At 39.0% G+C, this 20,690-nt stretch overlaps 1 protein-coding gene across 3 annotated transcripts; it reads right to left on the reverse strand.

Annotated features, from left to right (window-relative positions):
* Positions 1-2,694: 2,694 nt before the first annotated feature.
* On the reverse strand, positions 2,695-9,250 carry LOC115680375 (nuclear poly(A) polymerase 1). 3 transcript variants are annotated; one of them, XM_056314618.1, is made up of 13 exons: positions 9,126-9,250; positions 8,324-9,047; positions 8,156-8,233; positions 7,820-7,927; positions 6,977-7,039; positions 6,718-6,879; positions 5,955-6,068; positions 5,785-5,847; positions 5,378-5,707; positions 4,564-4,728; positions 3,602-4,474; positions 3,207-3,280; positions 2,695-3,015 (listed from the first exon to the last, which is right to left on the reverse strand). In XM_056314618.1, exons 2-13 carry the CDS (start codon positions 8,438-8,440, stop codon positions 2,970-2,972), a joined length of 2,193 nt encoding a protein of 730 aa, XP_056170593.1. In that variant the 5' UTR covers positions 8,441-9,047; positions 9,126-9,250; the 3' UTR covers positions 2,695-2,969. The 3 variants fall into 3 exon arrangements, 2 of the variants coding, with proteins under 2 accessions (XP_056170593.1, XP_030460037.2); XR_008817202.1 differs by having other exon boundaries at positions 3,568-4,474; positions 8,324-9,235; XM_030604177.2 differs by having other exon boundaries at positions 8,324-9,244.
* Positions 9,251-20,690: the final 11,440 nt, after the last annotated feature.

Consider the following 20,690-nt stretch of genomic DNA (forward strand, 5'->3'; position numbering starts at 1 on the left):
GATCAATATTTTTTTGTTTAATTTTTATTTGGCCCGCACTATTTCCATCATTTGATTGGCTCTTGACACTCTTATTACATTGAATTGACCACATTATTTCTGTCGGTATTGGGTCTCACTCCTGATTTAAAATGATTTCTTAACCTTCTTTTTCTTCTTCTTTGTCTTTTGTTTCACTTTGCTTCGAGACAAAAGTACCCATTCACACAACATTTATTAAGGTTAAATGTGGGATTACTCTTGATTTAAGATTATTTCTTACCTTCTATAAGGCAGGAAAAATGTCCAAAAAGTCATAAATCTATTGTGCGGCGACCAATTTAGTATTAAATCTTTCGATTTTATTAATTTTATCCTAAAATATTTGACAACTTACCAATTTAGTCACAAACCTTTCAATTGTGCCAATTTAGTCCAAAAGATTATGATGATTTGGCAATTCAGTACTAAACATTTTAACAATTTGCTAATTTAGTCAATTCGGATAATTTTGGTTAGAAATCGCTTATGTGGTGATCTAGTCAATGCCAACCGTTCTATGTGGCGAGACCGGCGCTAACGTGGATAATTTTTTATTTTCTTTTAATTTTTCGAAATTTTTTATAAATTTTTTGAATTTTTTCTTTCTTTTTTCTTTCCTTCATCCTTTGGCCGGTTGTCAAGGGTTGGCTAGGTCTACCTCGCCAGCCTTTGGCTTGTTAGCCACGCTTTGCGACTGGCGAGGGTTGAGCCTCATCGGCCAGTGGAAGAAGAAAAGAAAAGGAAAAAATTCAAAAAAAAATTATAAAAAAAATTCTTAATTTTTTTTAAAATGTAAAAAATAGTCCACCTTAGCGCCGGCTGTGCCACATAGGATGGCCAACGCTGATTAGACCGGCACATCAACGATTTGGGGGAAAATTGACCAAAATGACTAAATTGGCAAATTATTAAAAGATTTAGGACTAATTTGGTAAATTATCAAAATACAATTGAAAAGTTTAAAATTGAATTAGCTGCCGTGTAATAGGTTTAAGACTTTTTTGGACAAATTTTCCATTTCAGGGCCACATGATCAACGATTGATATACAGCCCATTGTGAATACGAATTCAGAAAAAAAAAACAAAAAAAGAAACAAATATTCTACTTACGAAGCATTTATTGATGGGTCAAAACTATTGAACACAAATGAGATTCGCTACATTCAATAATTCATCGCGCTAAAGAGTGCTTCCAAGTAATATAATAAACAGTAGTTTGGTGTTACTGATCACAAATTATACGAAAAACAAACGGTACATTAAAAAAATATTTAGTCGATTAATAGGTGGTCCAGAGTCGTTAATAAAATACAAGTGGAGGGTGGATTTCAGATAAGCCTCTTGCATTGTGTTCAGTCCTTGACATTAGATAAAAGGTGTCATGTAATAGCTTTGCGAACATGTATCTTCTTGCCCTTTCTTCATTATCAACAATTTCTTGTCTTGATTCAAACCGATACATCGCCAATGACAGGAGCTCTTCACATTACATGGTCAGAGACAGAGACAGAGAGAGAAGAGAGAGATCTGACACAAGCATGCAAAGATAATATTCATGTTTCCTTGCAAATCTGTGCAGAGGGTGGGCCAATCTTGCGCCATGGTTGTGGCCAATCTGGTAGTTTTTCTAATGATTGACAAAAGATGATGTTCAGATGCCAATCCAGGGAGTTCTTGTCCAAGTTCTTGTGCTTTTGTTTTAGTTGGTTTGTCTGTTTATACCCATGCCTCAATAGAAGACAACCACACAACTCATTTGAGCTTCGTAGCTGTTGAATGTCACCAGGACCTGCGTCCAAGTTCGGGCAACTTGCTTCGTTGGTCCACTAATTTCCTTGATGTTTTCTTGAACAAGATCCAGCATGAAACATTATTTTTTCCTAGAGATGAACAATGTCACTATGCTAGGCAATGTTCAGAACGAAGCCTTGTTGAGAATGTCCGCGAGTGCTCAATAGATACGAAATCAGAAAAGGAACGATTGTGGTCCGGCCGCTAGAGTTTATGCAATTTTTTATTTTAAACTTGCTACGTGTTTTGCCGTATCGTATCGTGCGATCGGCAAGAAGCTAGAGCAACCAACACCGGCAGAAGTAAAGAAAAGCACTAGTGACGTGGTCAGTGAGTTAGCAAGTAGCTCATGCCCTATCTTACTTAGCTCAACCATTGGATCAATTGAACACAACTGACTCGATTCGATTCATGTCAAAGCTAACAATAGACTGTCCAAGAGGAACTCGACTGCTTATCTTATAGGCACACTAGCGCAAACTGCAAGCTGGAGACCATCCTCTTCCCTGGGCACGACCCACGAGACATGTACAGTTACCATTCCGACAGTGCCAACTAAAGGCCCGTATGTAACAAAAAATCCACTACAAAGATGCGCCTAGCGTACGCAGACCATGCCTACTTAAGCTTCCATGGCGGACAAGCACACATCCTGTAGACCTTTTTCCTTATTGAATGCCCATCAAAAAAGAGGGTTGTTTCTTCAATTGTGAAACACCGCGAGCTTTACGCACCATCACCAGGAACGATATAGCATCGAGGGAAAACCAAAGTGCTCAAGTTTCCCACATTGTCGCACAACATGCAGGTACAAGTAAGCGTACAAAGAAACGACAGAAAAATACCGAAGAATTAATCTCTCAACCACACCGAGCCGCGCATTAATAATATCTTTCTCCATTACGGTATGAAAAAGAAAGGTCCTCAGGAGGAAGTTACATATTAATGTACATGATATAAGTCAATTATTCTGGAGAGGCTTTTGACAAATTATGATCTCTTTATAATTACTTGAGGAATACAAGGGAGCAAAATTTTCTGTTCAGTTTTTACACAGAAAAGCTGAGCCAATGATTTGGCATGGGTGCAGCTTTGTCCAAGCGACAGTTTGAGCCGCTTTACCATGCAAGCTTTGTGTAGCTGATGCTTGAACTCCTCAAGTGCCTTTTCCTGTAGCTTTTCCCAGGGAAGTCAAGCTCCATCTGCATAAAAAAAAAGGAGAGGCCCTAAGTTCCCCCATGTGGTGGATGACTAGTTACACTAGGATAATACCCCCAATTCCTATATCCAGCAGTTACTCGCAGATACATTTCCGATTTCCGAATGCTACCATTAGAAGCTAAAGAACCTATAACAAGACAACAGCTCAACCAAAAGCGCAAAGGTGATCTACCTAATGAGCGGTTTCCTTTGTGCCGGAGGCGCTGGAGGATTCACAATTGATGGTGGTGCCATAAGTTCAGCAGGCTTGGGCAGGAAAGAGCAGACAACAAGAGAAAACATAAGATACAGGCAAACAAAACCAACAAAAGTAAGAAGCAACAAGAAAAGAGAGTTTTCAAGATCTGCCAGTAATGTCCCAAAAACTGCCTGTAAAACTTTTATCAGGGGAAATAAGCATGACAGCATCTTCAAACAATTATTTTAAGCTTGACACATTTAGGGCCCACCTAAAAGAAGAACAATGTGTGCAACCGCTGAAAATTCATACCAAATAACCTCTCCACATTAATGACAGAACGATAATTTCTAACCTGAGTATAACCAAGAAAGGTCAGCAGAGATTACCTCGAGCTCCTCTAAATCCCCACATGTGTAGAAACTACCAGAGGTACTCGTTCCATTGCTAGACGTTACTGCTGTTGCTGCCACATTTGATGTCAAAGACACCACTGGCGGGCTTTTCTCATTTTTAGCCGTATCTTCATATTTGTCTTTCTGTTTAACATCATCTTCAAGTTCATCAAGTTCTTGGGAAAAATCTTGGCAGGCAACATATGATACAGATGTGATCTTTTCAATTGCTAGATTCTCTGCTTCCTTTGAACTTGATTCATCAGCAACAGAACCTGAAGGTTTCCCATAGGCAGAGCCACCTGTTATGTGATTTTGAACTACGTCATGCCCTATATCCCCAGCTCCATTAGTCGCATCAGAAGTAAGGACACTTTCTTGAGCTTCTCCAGCAGATGAAGGTGAAACAGCCACAACTCTCGCACTTTTTAAGTTTGACTCTACCTCCTCCTCTCGCTTTCTCTTCCTGTCATCGTCTATTTCATCAGGAGTACCCTGTCCTTCAGAAGATTTATCTACTTGACTACTGCTAGCAGCTTTCAACTCCGTGGCCCGCCTAGAATCCCAAGTAGCTTTTGATGGACGGGGAGGTCGAACACCACCAGGAAAGACGAAGTTAGGGATATTCTTACGCAGTACATGACTTACATAAATCTCCATCCCAGGCTTCCATAATGTGTACAAATTGACAGAACGCTTAAATTCCTCAACAGTTAACCTAATGTCAAACTGTTCACCTCCATTCGCTGGAACCCCTTGTTTTCGTTGCAGACCCATAAAATAACAGTGATGAAAAGGTCTGGACTTGTCTGAAAAATCACCCGGGTGGGGGTGGCACTGAAGCATGTTATAAGTGTGCCTCTCAATCTACATTTGCACGTCAGCAGCTTAATCATTATACTCATATATGTCTCAAGAATATGGAAAAGGAAAACATCAAGAAAAAAATGTTTCACCTTCAATGTGAGCTGACGTAGACGAGACTCAACCCAACCTTTCCACTTTCTTAAATCATCAGCATTTTCTGCAGAGATATCTATTTGCAGATAATTCTTGTATGCTTCAAAAAAGGCAAAAGGCTCAAAGAGTGTATCCCACTCAGCCTTGCTAGCCTCCATAGCCTGTCACCAAGCAGAAATATCGTATTTATGGCCAAGGGAAATCTGGAGGAAGATCTAACATATCACTATCTTCAGGCATGAAAGCCAGAGAGATAACAGAAAACAGGTCAAATAGGTCCTATGCCCATTAATAGATTAAGCTGTCCACCTATCGTGCTAAGGGGTGAAACAAGACGGGACAACTAATGCATTGACCTGGGCGATTTAAGGGACATGTGAGCATGGCTCACTATGAATCAACAGGAGCATTTACGTCCTATTAAATAATCACATTCCAAACCATATTCGCCTTTTTTTCATTTTGGTTTTAATTTTTCCTTTCTAGGGGAGGGGATGTGCAGCACGGGAGTTGGATTCTTTCAGAGAGGCACCGCTGCAGAAGCTGCAAATCCACCCCCAACATCAAGGCATATAGAGAATGCAGAAGAAATGATCCACCAACAGATACTAGGAAAATAACATTCATAGTCACAACAAAGCGCAGTGGAAAACTCACTTTACAATGTCAATTACTATCCATGCACCAATCAACTTAAACTCCTCCCAGATTAAATACCATGTGAATATTTGTAATGTTGAGCCATCATAACTGAAAGTTCCAAGTAAAACACAAAACTGTAAACATATACAGAAGACCAAACCATCATACCTCACATATATCACTCCCCCTTTGAAACTCTTCTGATATAATTCGCAGAGTACTGGTAGAGACATTATAGCTAGAATTCATGCAAGGGTATGCAGGAGTTATTATCGGCATCATATGGAACCTGTCCTTTGGATTTCTTCTAGGATCCCAGATCTGCAACCCAAGAGATCCTTCTTCGATATCACACAGCATGACAGGGTTTGGCCAGCGCCACTGTGTATAGACCCTGAAGAAACGGGAGACCAACATATTGGGTAAAGCATTAGGATATAGCTGGCATATGCGAGCAACAAGCAGAGCCCAATTTATACCGCCAAGAAATCCCGTAACCTATCATGACCAGAAAAAGGAGATGAGAAACTGCAAAGTATTCAAATCAAATAAGTCGAGCAGAAAAAATTACTTACATTGGAATAGACTCCACGGCGCTTCGCCCAAAACCTCATGCATCTCAATGTCGTACGGAAATTCTAAAGTCCAGAAAGAGAGACGCAATTAGTGAAAGATAATTCAGCAAAGTAGTAAAAGCCAAGAGGTCTCTCCATGCGCCTAAAATTCAGATTCAATGGACAGCAACCTGTATATTAGGAACCAGTCGCAGAATCTGGTCAGTTACTCTACATCCATTAAGACTACGAACTGTCTGGTCATCTGCATTCTGTAAAATTGAATCTTGCGAAATATCCAAGTCCTGCTCAAGAATAATATGTCATTCAAATGTTTTAAGCAAATAGTCAGACTAATCTAGAAAGTAAACTATAACACAGTCAAGCATGATAGGAACAACATTAGGTGAAGAAGTTCTCAGTATAGTCCTACACCTCCTGTACACCCCTATAAAGCACCAATATCGTCACAGTTACATTTATGCAGCAATTTTGACTTTACTACATCTGATTAAATAAGCTATAACCGTAGTTATTACACACTAACTGTCATCAACATGCGTATTTCTATTCATGTGAGTTCTCCTCCACCAAATTATACTTAACTTTCGGAATGTTCTCCCTATTTCCATTCTCCAATGCGGTAAAACCAAGAGTGCGTCTCAGAAATTACTTCACAAATGGAGTAGGTCCAGAGCTACCACTGGTATTAAAGAAAACTACAGAGTTTAATTTTAAAAAAGGAATAATGGTCCACCATCTGCAGAATAATGCTGATAGTGATGTATGTAGAATTGCACTCCAGTAATTAAAGCAAAGGTAACAAAGTACCTGACCAAAACACCACATGGTTTTTTCTAATATATGCAGTGATAAATGCAAGAGAAAGCAAGTTTCAGACGAGGTGCAGTACCAAATGCATGATTATTAGCAAAATCCAAAGATGTCACTTACTTCAGGGATAACCCAAAGAGACAACTTCGCATATAGAAGATCTATCGAAACACCATTAAATTTGAATCTCATCACAGGAACGTGAGCATCAGGTACAGGGTGCAGTTCTGAGACTTCGCTCATTTCAGACAGCATTCTCTGTAGTTCACCAAAGAAATCTTCCTGAATGCAGTTAGAGAAACAGTCCTTAGTTCATCAAACAACAAGAATTAAACAATGGCAAAATTGTAGCAATGGAGGTCATGAAAGCAGATCGCACTTCTCTTGTTGCATGTCTAGGTCCCACGCATAGTGTATCTATATCCGCACCAGGGCCATGCACCTAAAATTATAAAAAAGAAGAAAAGAAAAGTTGAACTTTACTATAAACTCAATCGGGACATCAGAACAGCGCAAAGAAAGAAAAACTCATAAATATGTAGGCAGTTATAGGAATGTGATTCAAACAATAGGTTTCTATAACCAAATAGAATTCCCACAACCCAGCAAATACTCATCTTGTCATGGAAAGACTGACCCAATTACAAACTTACATCAAATAAGACATAACTTCAGGTACGTGCTCACCTCAAGCTCTGTAGCAGAAGCTTGATTCCAACATTCTAGACCTCGTTATAGTTTCAAGCAAAACCATTCAATAACAGAATCACCCCCACCCCCTCTTCCACATCTTAAACAGCATTTCCAGGATTAAAATAGGTACAAGAAACCTATGAGGAAGAGCCCAACCGTAGAGGTGCACGACAAGAATAAGTGATAGAAAAGCTTTATCTATGGAAAAGAAGAATCAGGGGATTAGAGCCAAGAAACAAACTAGCAAACAAGCTCCTATCAAATGAAAATTTAAGATGTGTGCAACATATTATTGCCAATTTTAACCCCTTAACCTGAACATACTAAATCACGCCACTATTCTCTTCCTCCCTCACGAGCATCATATGTTTATATCCTTTCATCCATCATAAAATTTAATTCATAATAGTGCACCAAAAACGAACCAAATATCTTCCAAAGCATTATAACAAGGAGTCCTGACAACTTTAAAGTTATTAATCCTGATAAGTAACTCTCTTTTAATAGAATAAGAAGAAGGTTATCGTACCCCAAGCCGATAAGAACCAAACGTGAATATTTTTGCATTTGCTTCTTGAACCAGTTGCTCATTCAGCCCCTTTGAACGGCTTATTGACTTGACCCATATCTTCACAGTCTGCCACAACACAACATAATAAACTGCATCAGAATTTGATTCGACAGATGCAACAGTACTCTCTTACATGACACATACAATGAAGCAACAGCAAATGTATTGGCAAAAACAGTATATCACTTTGCAGAAAGAAACAAAAGGAAGTTGAGAAAGAGCTCAAGGCACAACATATCTTTTGAATTACTTTTCATTTGCCTAAGCTAACAGACATTAAATGAAGGACCTAACCTGGTCCAGCCTGCCAAGCACTTCCTCTCTACTCACAGCCTCCTCTTGACTCTCATACAATCCAGCATCTTGCAAAAACTAACATACCAGAATTCACAGATTAATAAACTGTCAAAGAACAATCAAGATTCATGCAGCCAAAGTAGACAATCTGGCAAAAGGAAGAACCTTTTCGAGCTCGCGGGTCTTTATCACATCATACTCTGTTGGTCCACTCAAAGAAATGGGTTCTGTGATACCCAAGAGCTGGCCACTACCACGATTGCTTAATAAGGGACTCCCCATTTAGAAATTGGGTACCTGAGATTTTCCCTCAAATACTCACTTTTTTGTGTTCTTTTTTCCTCTTTAAATTTTTTTTCCCCTTTCCTTCTTTGTTCAGAGTTTCTTTCACGGAGTGGCAGGGAAACGTTAGCACAAATTTAGAGTATATTACCAATTTCCCTACAAGAAAATCCAAAAGGAACTCAACAAGCAAGAAAAAGATAATCGCAATGAACTAGTCGTCACTTGTACAGAGCGTGGAGGAAGCAATCCACTTAGAAATTGAGCCCGAAACTACAAAAAAAAATTGCAACTTTCAACAAGAAACCCACAAGAAGGGAAAACCCCAACAGGGTATTATAAACCCGAGATTGCTTTCCTATCGACTAAGCAACTGAATACAATTGATCTCGCTCCTCCTCCTCCTCCTCCTCCTTCTTCCTTTTCCCCCCCACAAAAAGTAAACCCTAATGGAAGAGAAGCGAGCAAAACGATGACCCAGAACGGAGACGAGCCTCCACCGATCAAAAGGGCTTCGAGATCCCGATCGTTCCCTGCCGTCGCCGCAGAATCTTGAGCCGCGTGCGGGTTCGAATTCCCCCCGATTTTCAGCGGAAATTACAACAACCTGCGAGGTCGGTAGATAACGCAGATATCAAATTGAGAGGTACGGACAACTGGGGGGAGACAGAGAGAGAGAGATTACGATGATGATGTCGTGACGAAGATACGAGGTAGAAGAGGGAGAAGGAGAAGGAGAAGAGTTGCGAGGGTGGGCGTTTCTGGTGAACTTAACCGCGAAGTTTATAGGTGTCCGTGTTAGCACCAACCTCCTCCTCGAACTTTGTTTTAACGCGGAATATTATATAAATTCCGTTTTCCTCTTTGTCGAAAAATTGCAGAAATTTCGTTAGATAAGAGGGAAAAAGCGGAGAAATTTCTAAATTTGAAAGAAAAGGTTAATGAGAAAAAAAAATTATTGACAAACACTTATTAAATAAATCATTAAGGTAATTCTACTTTGATTTTCTCCGTGCGATATAATATAAATGATTCGGTTCTAAGCGAGACTCTCGAGATCCCTACGATGTAAAGCACTTAGAGAGTATTCCTTCCTTTTAAGGAAGATAAAGATATAAGCGGAATTGGGGATGCGAGGCATGTAAACACTAACACGTTAAAATAAGGAACGTCTCCGTGGAGCCCCCTCCAGAATAGGGACAGGCTATGGAGGCCCTCGTAGGAGGGCAAGCACACTTCCTTTCACCAAGGATCCAATAATGTCGTAATGAAAATATGGAAGAGAAGAAGAGGAGGAAAGTTGCGAGGGTAGGCATTTATAGGTGTCCGTGTCAGTACCTCCTCCTCTTCAAAATCTGTTTTATCGCTAATGCAGAGCAATTAATATATTTTAGTTGGCCCACAACTCATTGGCTTAAACTTTTAAACGAAGATGGGTCCAACTGAATATGTTAACGGACTTGGACTTGGACTTGGACTTGGGCTCTCTCTTGGTGATCTCCTCCTTAGGCGAAAGTATCGGGGTTCTGATATGTGTTCCTTGACAAATTGGTATCAGAGCTAATGGTCAATTGGTGGGGGTTCCAAATCTAGTCTAGTGTTTGGTGGATGAAATTGGTCGTTTCTGGGCGGTGGGCGTTGTGATGTAACAATGCAGGCTTGGTGGCTGACTTCATAATTCGAGATTAGTGGGGGCTCCAAATCCTATTCCAGTGTTTGCTAGATGGAGTCAGGCTTGATTTCCAAGAGGTGAGTATTGTGGTGTAACAATGCATATCCAATAACAGACTTTATAGTTCGGTCTAGAGAAAAACATCTTTATGCACAAGGATACCTAGATTAAGAGGAAACATACCTAACATTGAGCTGACACATGAGTGGGAGATTATTAAGATACATATATGAGTTTTGTTAGAAAAATCTCACATCAAAAAATTAGTATGGTATAGAGCAATTAATATATTTTAGTTAACCAATAACTCATTGGCTAAGTTTTTGAGTGAATGTAGGTTCAACTGAATATGTTAACAGGTTTGGACTTAGGCTCCTTCCTAGTGATCTCACCAAGAGAAAGATATTGAGTTTCTGTTGCGCGTTCACAACACAATATTATATAAATTTCATTTTGCTTTTGCCGGAAAATTTTAGAAATTTCGTTAAATAAGAAAAAAAAAAGGAGAAGCTAAAGGTGCTAAGATGCAAATCGAGGAAGACGAAGACAAAGGCTTATGGCAATTATGCTATCCCACACACAAACGGCTCTCCAGGCCTTTATAAAAGGGACTGTCATTTAGCTACCAAGCCCCTCTTCGAATTTTGATTCGCACTTTAAAACTGTTTTATAATAGCAGGATTCTGATGCACATGTTTCATACCATGGCAAGTGCAGAGCATACTTCCAGGACTAATCAGCGCACGTACGTTTATTTAAAGAATCATACCAGGCATAAAGGTAGAAGTGAGGATTCAAGGATTCATAATACATACAAGTTTTATTTCTTGAGGAGTGGATTCTGCTCGCCAATATTACAGGCGTGGCCTTTTATAGGCACGAATACAGACACGACTACACAAATGATCAATTATTGGCGAAGTTCTAGAAATCACCAATAATTTGACACTCCCTGACCGGCCATAAAGGCTTTAACTAACAGAAGACAAGGAAAACTCTGACAAGCGACACATACGACTTTTACAGACAACTGAAACACCTTAGACGATAGTTTTTCTTTGTTTCTGCACGTTTTCCTTCTTGCTACAGTGTTGCTATAGTGTCGAACAGTGTATGAACAGTGCCGAACAAATGCATGAACAGTGACTTTCCGAAAATTGGGCTGGTTTTTCAAACACATCGAGTTGGTTTTTTCAAAACGCTTGGCAAGGCTTCAGAGATCATATTTATGGATGGGTTCTTCAGTGTTGTCATCATCAGAGCTGTCCGAACTGCCTCAATCCTTTTGTTTCCTATAATTTTTGAGGATTCGTTCAATTTCCGCAATCTCTAGGTACACATCTTCATGAAGTTCCGAAAACTTTTGCTTTTTTTGTGAAGACTCTGGAACGTCTGCAGAACTTGAGGCGATATCAGCGGAACTTGATGGCATACGTAGCTAAGGAAAATTCTCTAATTGCAGTGACAGATTATCTTTGTCATCGCCTAGACTAAGTGCTAGTTGTAGCTTACTGTAATCATATGGGTTTTGCGATAATGGTCCTTCCCATGGATCCTGTGACTGAAAGGCTTAGGATGAGAACGGGGCCTCTTGAGATGAGGATGAGACAGCTTTATTCGAAGTAGCAGCAGCATCCATATCTGCTTGCATATCTATGCCATAATATTGTCCCAATGCTATATCAACTATCGCCTGATAGCTGTGATCAGCTGGGTGATCCCAAGACACGTTACTAGAATTGGCTAGCCATACTTCTAGTGGTATCACGTGGTTGTATTGACATAGAAATCTCTGGAGTTCTCTATATTCATGGGGAAGTGCCGAGATTTTGCATGGAAGGGTTTTGTAGAACTTTTCTGGAACTGGCTAAGGTTTATAGGTAGATACTCCTACATCAGATAGAGTTTTGCTCACGTCTCCATTTGGACGAATAAAAATCCATGGCCTGCTAAACAAAACTGTTGTATGTAACTCTGGATTGGATCTACAGGCTCTAAGCTGCTCTTGAAACATGCATTTCCGAGCTCTTAATAGTTTGAACCAATTAAGCATGTCATCCAAATGCTTAAACTTCTTTTCTCCTAAAAGAATTCTGCTAATAATGAAAATAATTTTGGTTGTTGGAAATTCAATGGCTATGGTATAAAAATTGAACAAATACCAACAAAACCACTTGAATTCCTCTAGGAATTCGTCTTCAAAATTAAGGGAGATAGGATGAATGAAAGGATATTATAGATACAGCCCGCTGGGTCTGAGACTTAATCCTCCGAACCTGCTGAAAATTAGCAGTTGATATTTCCACATTAATGCTAGCAGATTTTCATAAAAGGTGTTGTTCTGGATGTATTCAGAAACTTCTGGCGAGTACTGTCTGCTTGGCCAAGAAGGTTTTATCTTGATGGGGTTGAATCCATCGAATGGATTTCGCAATACATACATATTTATGGATGAAACCGGTGCAGCAAATTCTTTTGGCCTGAATAAGAAATCAGCAAGCACATTCTTTTTTCCTGCTATATGTTTGGTTTCAAAAGAATATTTTGAAAACCATTCCGCCCATCTAAGGAGTTGAGGATGAGGAGTTTGCTTTTGTTTGAATTTCAGCATTTGGGAGAATGAAGACATATCTAGTTCCACTAGAAAATAATGTCCAATAAGGTGAAATTCAAACTTCTTGATGCTATATTTTACTGCCAAGATTTCCTTGAAGGTTGAGTGATAATGCATTTCACTTGGCATAAATCTTCCACTTTTGTGTCCACAGATCTTACGTTTGTTATCAATTTCTTCGAATAGGATAGCAACCTAATATTCGTCGTTGGCATCTGTTTGCAGAATTCTCTTTTCAGTAGAAGGGATTTGTAAGGGAAGAAGATGCTGCATGACTTCCTTAAGGCAGCTGATTGATTTAATTTGTTGAGGTTCCCATGAGGGGGCATCCTTTTTTAGCATATGTTGTAGTGGACTCACCAAGCTGGTGATTTTTAGAACAAATTCTCTGAGATAATTGACTATCCCAAGAAACTGTTGGATTTGTTTGATAGAAAGATTTTCATCAGGAAATTTCTACAATTCTTCAGCAATATGGGGATCGGGATAATATGTGCCGTCCTTAAGATGCATTCCAAGAAATTCAATTTCGTGTTGGGCAATAATCATCTGCTTTTGGGATAGCATGATGCCATATTTATGTATCAGTTCAGCAAATTGGCTTAGCAATTTACAATGAGAATCCTCGTCAGGACTGTAAAGGAGGATCTCATCAATGTAAATTTGGGCATTTACCAGAATAGGCTAAAATATTTTGTACATAGCTTTCTAGAATAATGAAAGAGCTGTTTTAAGACCAAAAAGAGCACCATCCACTGGAAGTGCTGATTGGGGATGCAAAAATCCTAGTTTTGTGCTTGTCATCTAGACAAATTCTCAATTGCCAGAATCCAGCTTTGAGGTCAAATTTGGAATAAACCTTAGCTTGAGTAAAGCTGGAGAATAACAAATTCCGGTGGGGTAATGGGAACTTATCATCTTGGAGGAATTGGTTGAGTGGCTGGTAATTGATAACCAACCTCATTTTTTCTTTGTTCTGCTCAAACGCTTATTCACGTAGAATGCTTCACAAGACCACTGAGAATCGGATGGCTCGATTAATCTTTGGCGAAGTAAGTCTGAGCATTCCTTTTGAGCTAAGATCAAATGATCTGGATTCATTCCCGAAAGAGTTGCTTTGTTGGGATTGATATCTTCATTTTTCTTGAAAGGTAAATGGATGAAAAAGTCAAGATTTTTCCACAAAGGGTTTAGACATTTCAGGACAAAGTTAGAATGAGACTCTGCACATGCTCCAAGAAGGGTTTGGATGATAGGATCTAGTATATGCATCTAGATGGCAAAAAATCGTTGGATATCCACAAACTCTTTGAATTGTCCTTTGAACCAAAGTCCATTAGACAAAATTCTAAATTTGGGAATCTGGGTCAGAATGGTGAACTAGAACCAAGGATTTGAGTGGTGAGGGAACACTGTGGGAAGAACTGAAGGGTAATGCATTTGCTTCGGACTCTTGTAACAAAAGTGTCTCTAGAATTAAAGTCGTATGTGTCCCTTGTCAGTCGCTTGTCAGAGTTTTCCTTGTCTTCTATAAGTTAAAGCCTTTATGGCCGGTTGAAGAGTGTCAAATTATTGGTGATTTCCAGAACTTCACCAATAATTAATCGTTAATGTAGTCGTGTCTGTATTCGTGCCTTTAAAAGGCCACGCCTGTAATATTGGCGAGCAGAATCCGCTCCTCAAGAAATAAAACTTGTGTGTATTATGAATCCCAGAATTCTTACTTCTGCCTTTCTGCCTGGTATAATTCTCTAAACAAATGTACGTGCGCTGATTAGTCTTGGAAGTATACTCTGCACTTGCCATGATATGGACCCTTTGCATTAGGATCCTGCTATTATAAAACAGTTCTAAGGTGCGAATCAAAATTCGAAGAGGGGCTTGGTGGCTAAAAGACAGTCCCTTTTAAAAAGGCCTGAAGAGCCGTTAGTGTGTGGAATAGCATACCTGCCACAAGTCTTGTCTTCGCTTAAAAGGTAATTTTACGATTTCTAATATTATGATTTTTTCTTGCAATATATAATAAAGGGATAATGAACCAAACAGTCCCTGAGCTTTGGCCTAATATGTAATTTGATCCCTGAACTTTTAATTTGTTCAATGTAGTCCTTGAACTTTAGGTTAATGTTCAATGTGGTCACTGAATTTTTATTTTGTTCAATGTCATCCCTGAACTTTTAGTACATGTTCAATTCAGTCCCTGAACTATATGAAAATGTTCAATTCAGTCCCTGTACACCACCTTCATGGGCATCCAAAGATGAAAATATTGTGCCTGACGGTTGGGGTGGAATGGATACTATTGAAGTTGACAAAAGCATGGTGTCCGTTATTACACCACTATTGATTAATCTTGATGAAGTGGATAGGCTTGAGGAAGAGAAGGATCATGTTGAACCAATTACCATTGAGCTCCCAATTGGTCAACTAAAGATCGAAGAGAAAGAGGTTCAGCCTGTGATCATCACTTTGCCTCCAAAGGAGAAATTTGATACCAAATGTGTACCATGGGACTACACGCCTAAAGAAGTTGATGCAATAACCAGATCGGGAAGATGTTATGTACCAAAAGAAGGTGAGCACGAAAAGAAAGAAGTAACTGAAGAAGATGTCAAGCAGTTGTTGTCAGTCATGAGGACAAGTGAATATGAGGTAATTGAGCAATTAAGAAAGATGCCGGCACAGATTTCTTTGTTGGATCTCTTCAAGACTTCAGAAAGCCACAAAATAGTGCTTATGAAGCTTCTTAATGAGGTGCATGTCCCGGAGACGATTAATGAGGTACAATTGGAAGACTTTGTTGGTGCCATTCTTCTAAAGGATCAAATTGCCTTCTCTGATGAAGATTTCCCAATTGACGGGCATTCCCACAATAAAGCCCTGTATATTGCCGTCAAATGCCGGGGCAAGGAGGTGTCACGGGTGCTGATCGATAATGGTTCCGCACTTAATTTGTGTCCACTAAGCACACTGCATCGCTTGGGGATTAATGAAGAACTCATCAAACCTTCAAAGGTGACTGTACGTTCGTTCGATGAGATGAAGAAAGATGTTATCGGTGACATCGAGCTGGAAGTAAATATAGGCCATGTGCCTTTTCTGATCGATTTTCAAGTGGTAGACATTCTAAGGACTTTCAACCTACTGCTGGGGAGGCCTTGGATTCATATGGCTGGCGCCATTCCTTCTAGTCTTCATCAAAATGTTAGATTTGTTATTAATGGTAAAATGATTACCGTGCACGGGGAGACGGACTTCACCACAACTTTTAGTACATGTTCAATTCAGTCCCTGAACTATATGAAAATGTTCAATGTAGCCCTGAACTTGAATTAATCAAAAGGACTGCATTGAACATTTTCATATAGTTTAGGGACTGAATTGAACATGTACCAAAAGCTCAGGAATGACATTGAACAAATTAAAAGTTCATGGACTAAATTGCACATTGGGTCAAAGTTCAAGGACTGTTTGTGTCATTTTCCCTATAATAAATGATTCAATCCTAAGAAAGACCTTAAGGCTTCACCCTAGATCTCGATCGAACTTTGAGATATCAAGGATGTAAAGCAACTAGAGAGTATTCCCTCCACTTAGGGAAGACAAAGATATGGGGGGAATTGGAGGTAAGAGGCGTGCAGGCACCGCACGTTAAAATACAGAATGCATCCGTAAAGCCCACCCCACGGGATAAGGACAGGCCGCAAAAGCCCTTGTAGGAGTGTAAGCTCCCTTCTTTTGGTGACCTTACTCTTAACCAATCACCAACGATCCAATAATATCGTGACGAAGATACGAATAAGAAGAAGAAGAAGAGAGTTATGAGGGTAGGCGTTCCCGGTGAACTTAACTACGAAAAGTTTATACGTGTCTGTGTTAGTACCTTCTCCTCCTCCTCAAACTCTATTTTAACGCTATTGCAATATTATATAAATTCTATTTCCTTTTGCCGGAAAATTAGAGAAATTTCGTTAAATAAGGGAAAAAAATGGAGAAGCTTCTAAATCTGAAAGAAAAGGTTATTGAGAAAAAAATTATGACAAACGCTCATTGAATAAATAATTAAGGTAAAAACACGGTTTCTAATATTCTGATTTTTTTCATGCAATATATAATAAATGATTCGGTCCTAAACAAGACCTTAAAAGGCTTTATGGATTTCGTCCAAATCTCGGGATCCCCAAGATGCAAAGCAATTATAGGATATTCCCTCCTCTCAAATATGACAAAGATATGATGGGAATTACGCGTGCGAGACATGCAGGCAACGGAACATTAAAATAAGGAATGCATTCATAAAACCCGCTCTACATGATGGAGAGAGGTCATAAAGGCTCTCGTAGAAGCGCAAGCACCCTTCCGTTGATGAGGTTACTATTAACCAAACACCAAAGATCAAATAATATCGTGATGAAAATATGAAGGAGAAGAAGAGAAGAATTGCGAGGGTGAGCGTTTCAAGTAGCCGCGAAAAGTTTATAGGTATCCGTGTCAATACCTCCTCCTCCTCGAACTATTTTAACGCTAATGCAATCTTATATAAGTTTCGTTTTCCTTTTGCTGAAAAATTACAGAAATTTCGTTAAATAAGGGAAAAAAACAAAGAAGCTTCTAAATTTTGACAGAACAGGCTATTGAGAAAAAAATTATTGACAAGCACTCATTAAATAAAAATAATAATGTAATTCTACAGTTTTTAATATTTTAATTTTTTTCGTACAATATTTAATAAATGATTCGGTCCTAAGCAAGACCTTGAAGGGCTTCGTCTTGGATCTCCTTAGGATCTCGAGATCCTTAAGATGTAAAGCAACTAAAAGGTATTCCCTCATCTCAGGGAAGACAAAGATATGAGGAATTGGGAATGCGAGGTATACGGCCACTGACACATTAAAATAAAAAATGCATTCGTGAAGTCCGTCCCACAGGATGGGGACACGCAGTAAAGGCTCTCGTAGGAGCGCAAGCACCCTTCTGTTGGTGAGGTTGCTTTTTACCGAACAGTAATGATCCAGTAATGTCATGATGCAAATATGAAGGAGAAGAAAAATATGACAGTTGCAAGGGTAGTCATTTCTAGGGTCTTTTTGGCAACTTGCCAAATAGTGTTTGATTCTGTTCTTTTGTTCCCAGAATCAGTTTGGGAACAGAAATCCGTTTGTTAAAATTTTTGTGCCCGGGCACAATTTTGCCAAAAATTGATCCCATAATCAGTTTTGGAACAGAATCAAAAAAAAAAAAAAAAGTAGCTTCTTGATTCTGGGAACAAAAATGAGAATCAATTTTTTTTCTTCTTCTTTTTTTTTTGGTTTTTAATGTAGCTTCTAATGTCCGGCGCGAGGGCCACCCTCGCCGTATCTAGCGAGATTAAAATATTTTAATAAAAAAATATTATTAAAAAAATATTATTAATAAAAAAAATATTTTACCGGCCATGAATAAAAAAATTTATTTTACTAGCCATGGCCAGCGACTAGGCCATGAAAAAAATATATATTATTAATAAAAAAAATTATCGGCCATGCCCGGCGACCAGGCCATGGCAAAAAAAAAAGGAAAAAAATATTTTCAATAAAAATATTTTAATAAAAAATATTATTAATAAAAAAATATTTTACCGGCTATGGCCAGCGACCAGGCCATGGCAAAAAAAATTAAAAAAATATTTTACCGGCTATGGCCAGCAACCGGGCCATGGCAAAAAAAAATAAATAAAATATTTTCAATAAAAATATTTTACCCGTCATGGCCAAAAAAAATATTATTAATAAAAAAAATTTACCAGCCATGGCAAAAAATAATAAAAAAATTATTTTTTAATAAAAGTATTATTAATAAAGAAATTTTTTACCGGCCATGGCCAAAAAAAATAAAAAAATTATTTTTAATAAAAGTATTATTAATTAAAAAAATTTTACCGGCCATGGCCAAGAAGGAGGAGAAGAAAAAAAGAAAATAAAGAAATATTTAAATATTTAAATATATTATTAAAATATTATTAATAAAAAGAAATTTTATGCCGTTACCAAACACATTTTTTTTCTTTTGCTATTTCAGGAATAGAAATTTTAGGCCGTTACCAAACGCCTTTAAATGCTTAGAATCAATTCATGGGCACAGAATCAAAAAGAATCATTTCTGACCGGAATCTGATTCTGGGCACAGAATGGTTGCCATGTGCAGCCCTAGTGAACTTTATCGTGGAAAGCTTATAGCTTATGTCATGATGCAAATAATAAGGAGAAGAAAAAGATGACAGTTTCAAGGGTAGTCATTTCTAGTGAACTTTATCGTGGGAAGCTTATAGGTGTCTCTGTCATTACCTCCTCTCAAACACTGCTTTAACGCTAATGCAATGTTATATAAATCCTGTTTTCCTTTTGCAGAAAAATTGCAGAAATTTCGTTAAATGAGGGAAAAAAATGGAGAAGCTTCTAAATTCGAAAGAAAAGGTTATTGAGAAAAAAATTATCGACAGGCACTCATTAAATAAATAATCAAGGTAATTTTACAATTTTTAATATTTTTATTTTTTTCATGCAATATATAATAAATGATTGGAAAATTGAGCTACTCTCATTAAAAAAATTATTTCTAACGTTTGGAAAGCTTATAAAAATGAATCAACGGAAAACCTATACTTAAATTTACGAATATGATTTCCTCTTTAGAAAATGAAAATCATTTTTTAATATATGACTAGTTATTGATGTTTTAACCATAAACTCTATGCTTGAGCACAGAAACCCCAAAACTTGTTCCCTAGTCCTTTGACAGCGAGACCGGGTCTACTGAGGGCAAGCCCGGACCTATCAAGGCATTGCCCATGACCCCAATGCCCATGTTTAGGACTTCAATGGTTGTGCCCAAGACTCTTACACCTAGGCTCGGGTCCATCGAGGCTGGGCACGAGACTCCCGTGCCAGTGCTAAGGACCCCAACAGCCATGCTCGGTCTCGAGACCCCAAGGCTTTGGTTCATATTGGCCGGTCCCGAGTCCAATGAGGCTGGGCCTCGGACCCCGGATCCCTAACGCTGCGCCCAGGTCCATTGAGGTTGGCCCAAGACCTCGGTGCCCATGCCTAGGTCCTCGGCGCCCGCACCCAAGCTTATTGATGCCGGGCCCGAGTCCATCAAGGTCAGACCCGGGACCCTAGTGCCCGTGCTTGGATCCATCCAAGCTATGCTCAGGACCCCATCGCCCATACCCGGGTCCATTGAGGCCAGGTCTCAGACCCCAGCGCTTGCGATCGGGGCGCTAGGAAGCCGGGCATTAGCATCGGCTTCTTGAGCTCGACTTCACTGGACCCGAAAATCGGTGCCCATGCTCGTGCTAAAAAGCTGAGGATCCGGGGGCCAAAACCCCTTTTTTTAGTGCCCAATTCCTCGACTACCCTTGCGCAAGTCTAGTGTTCGAATAGTGTGTGCCCATTTAGGAAAATCAAATCAGATTTTCCTTCCCAAGGATTGGAAAATATTTTCCAATTCATTCTTAGGTCTCAGCTACACCATAAAATATTGTCATTTACCCCGACAACATTTTCCAGAAAATATCATATTTTCCACAAAACAAACGCATATTAAATGTACTTATCATAAGTTTCGAGGTAAAAGTGGGTTGGCTTAATTGATAAGGTTCGAACTCTCCGCACATAATGCACGGGTTCATATCTCATTGCCAGTAGTCCTCCTTGGTAGGCGATATGTATATCCATTATAGGACCTTCTAGACCTATAATATACCCATACTTTGGCTGGCTAATTCCAAAAAAAAGTACAAATTTTAGGTTGAGTGACAATTCTAGCCCAATTTTGTTTTCTCATAAAAAAGCACCAACTTTAGGTCGAATGACAATTCTGGTTTCGACTTTTTTTTGCCTCATAAAAAATCACCAACTTTCACACTTATCTCAAATCTGGCCCCTCATTGACTTTCTGTCTGAAGTCACCATTGTTTGAGAAAA

The sequence above is a fragment of the Syzygium oleosum genome, unplaced genomic scaffold (genome assembly GCF_021117445.2).
Source record: "Syzygium oleosum isolate NSW1041296 unplaced genomic scaffold, Sole_v2.1 Sole_v2.09, whole genome shotgun sequence".
NCBI classification, from domain to species: Eukaryota; Viridiplantae; Streptophyta; class Magnoliopsida; order Myrtales; family Myrtaceae; genus Syzygium; species Syzygium oleosum.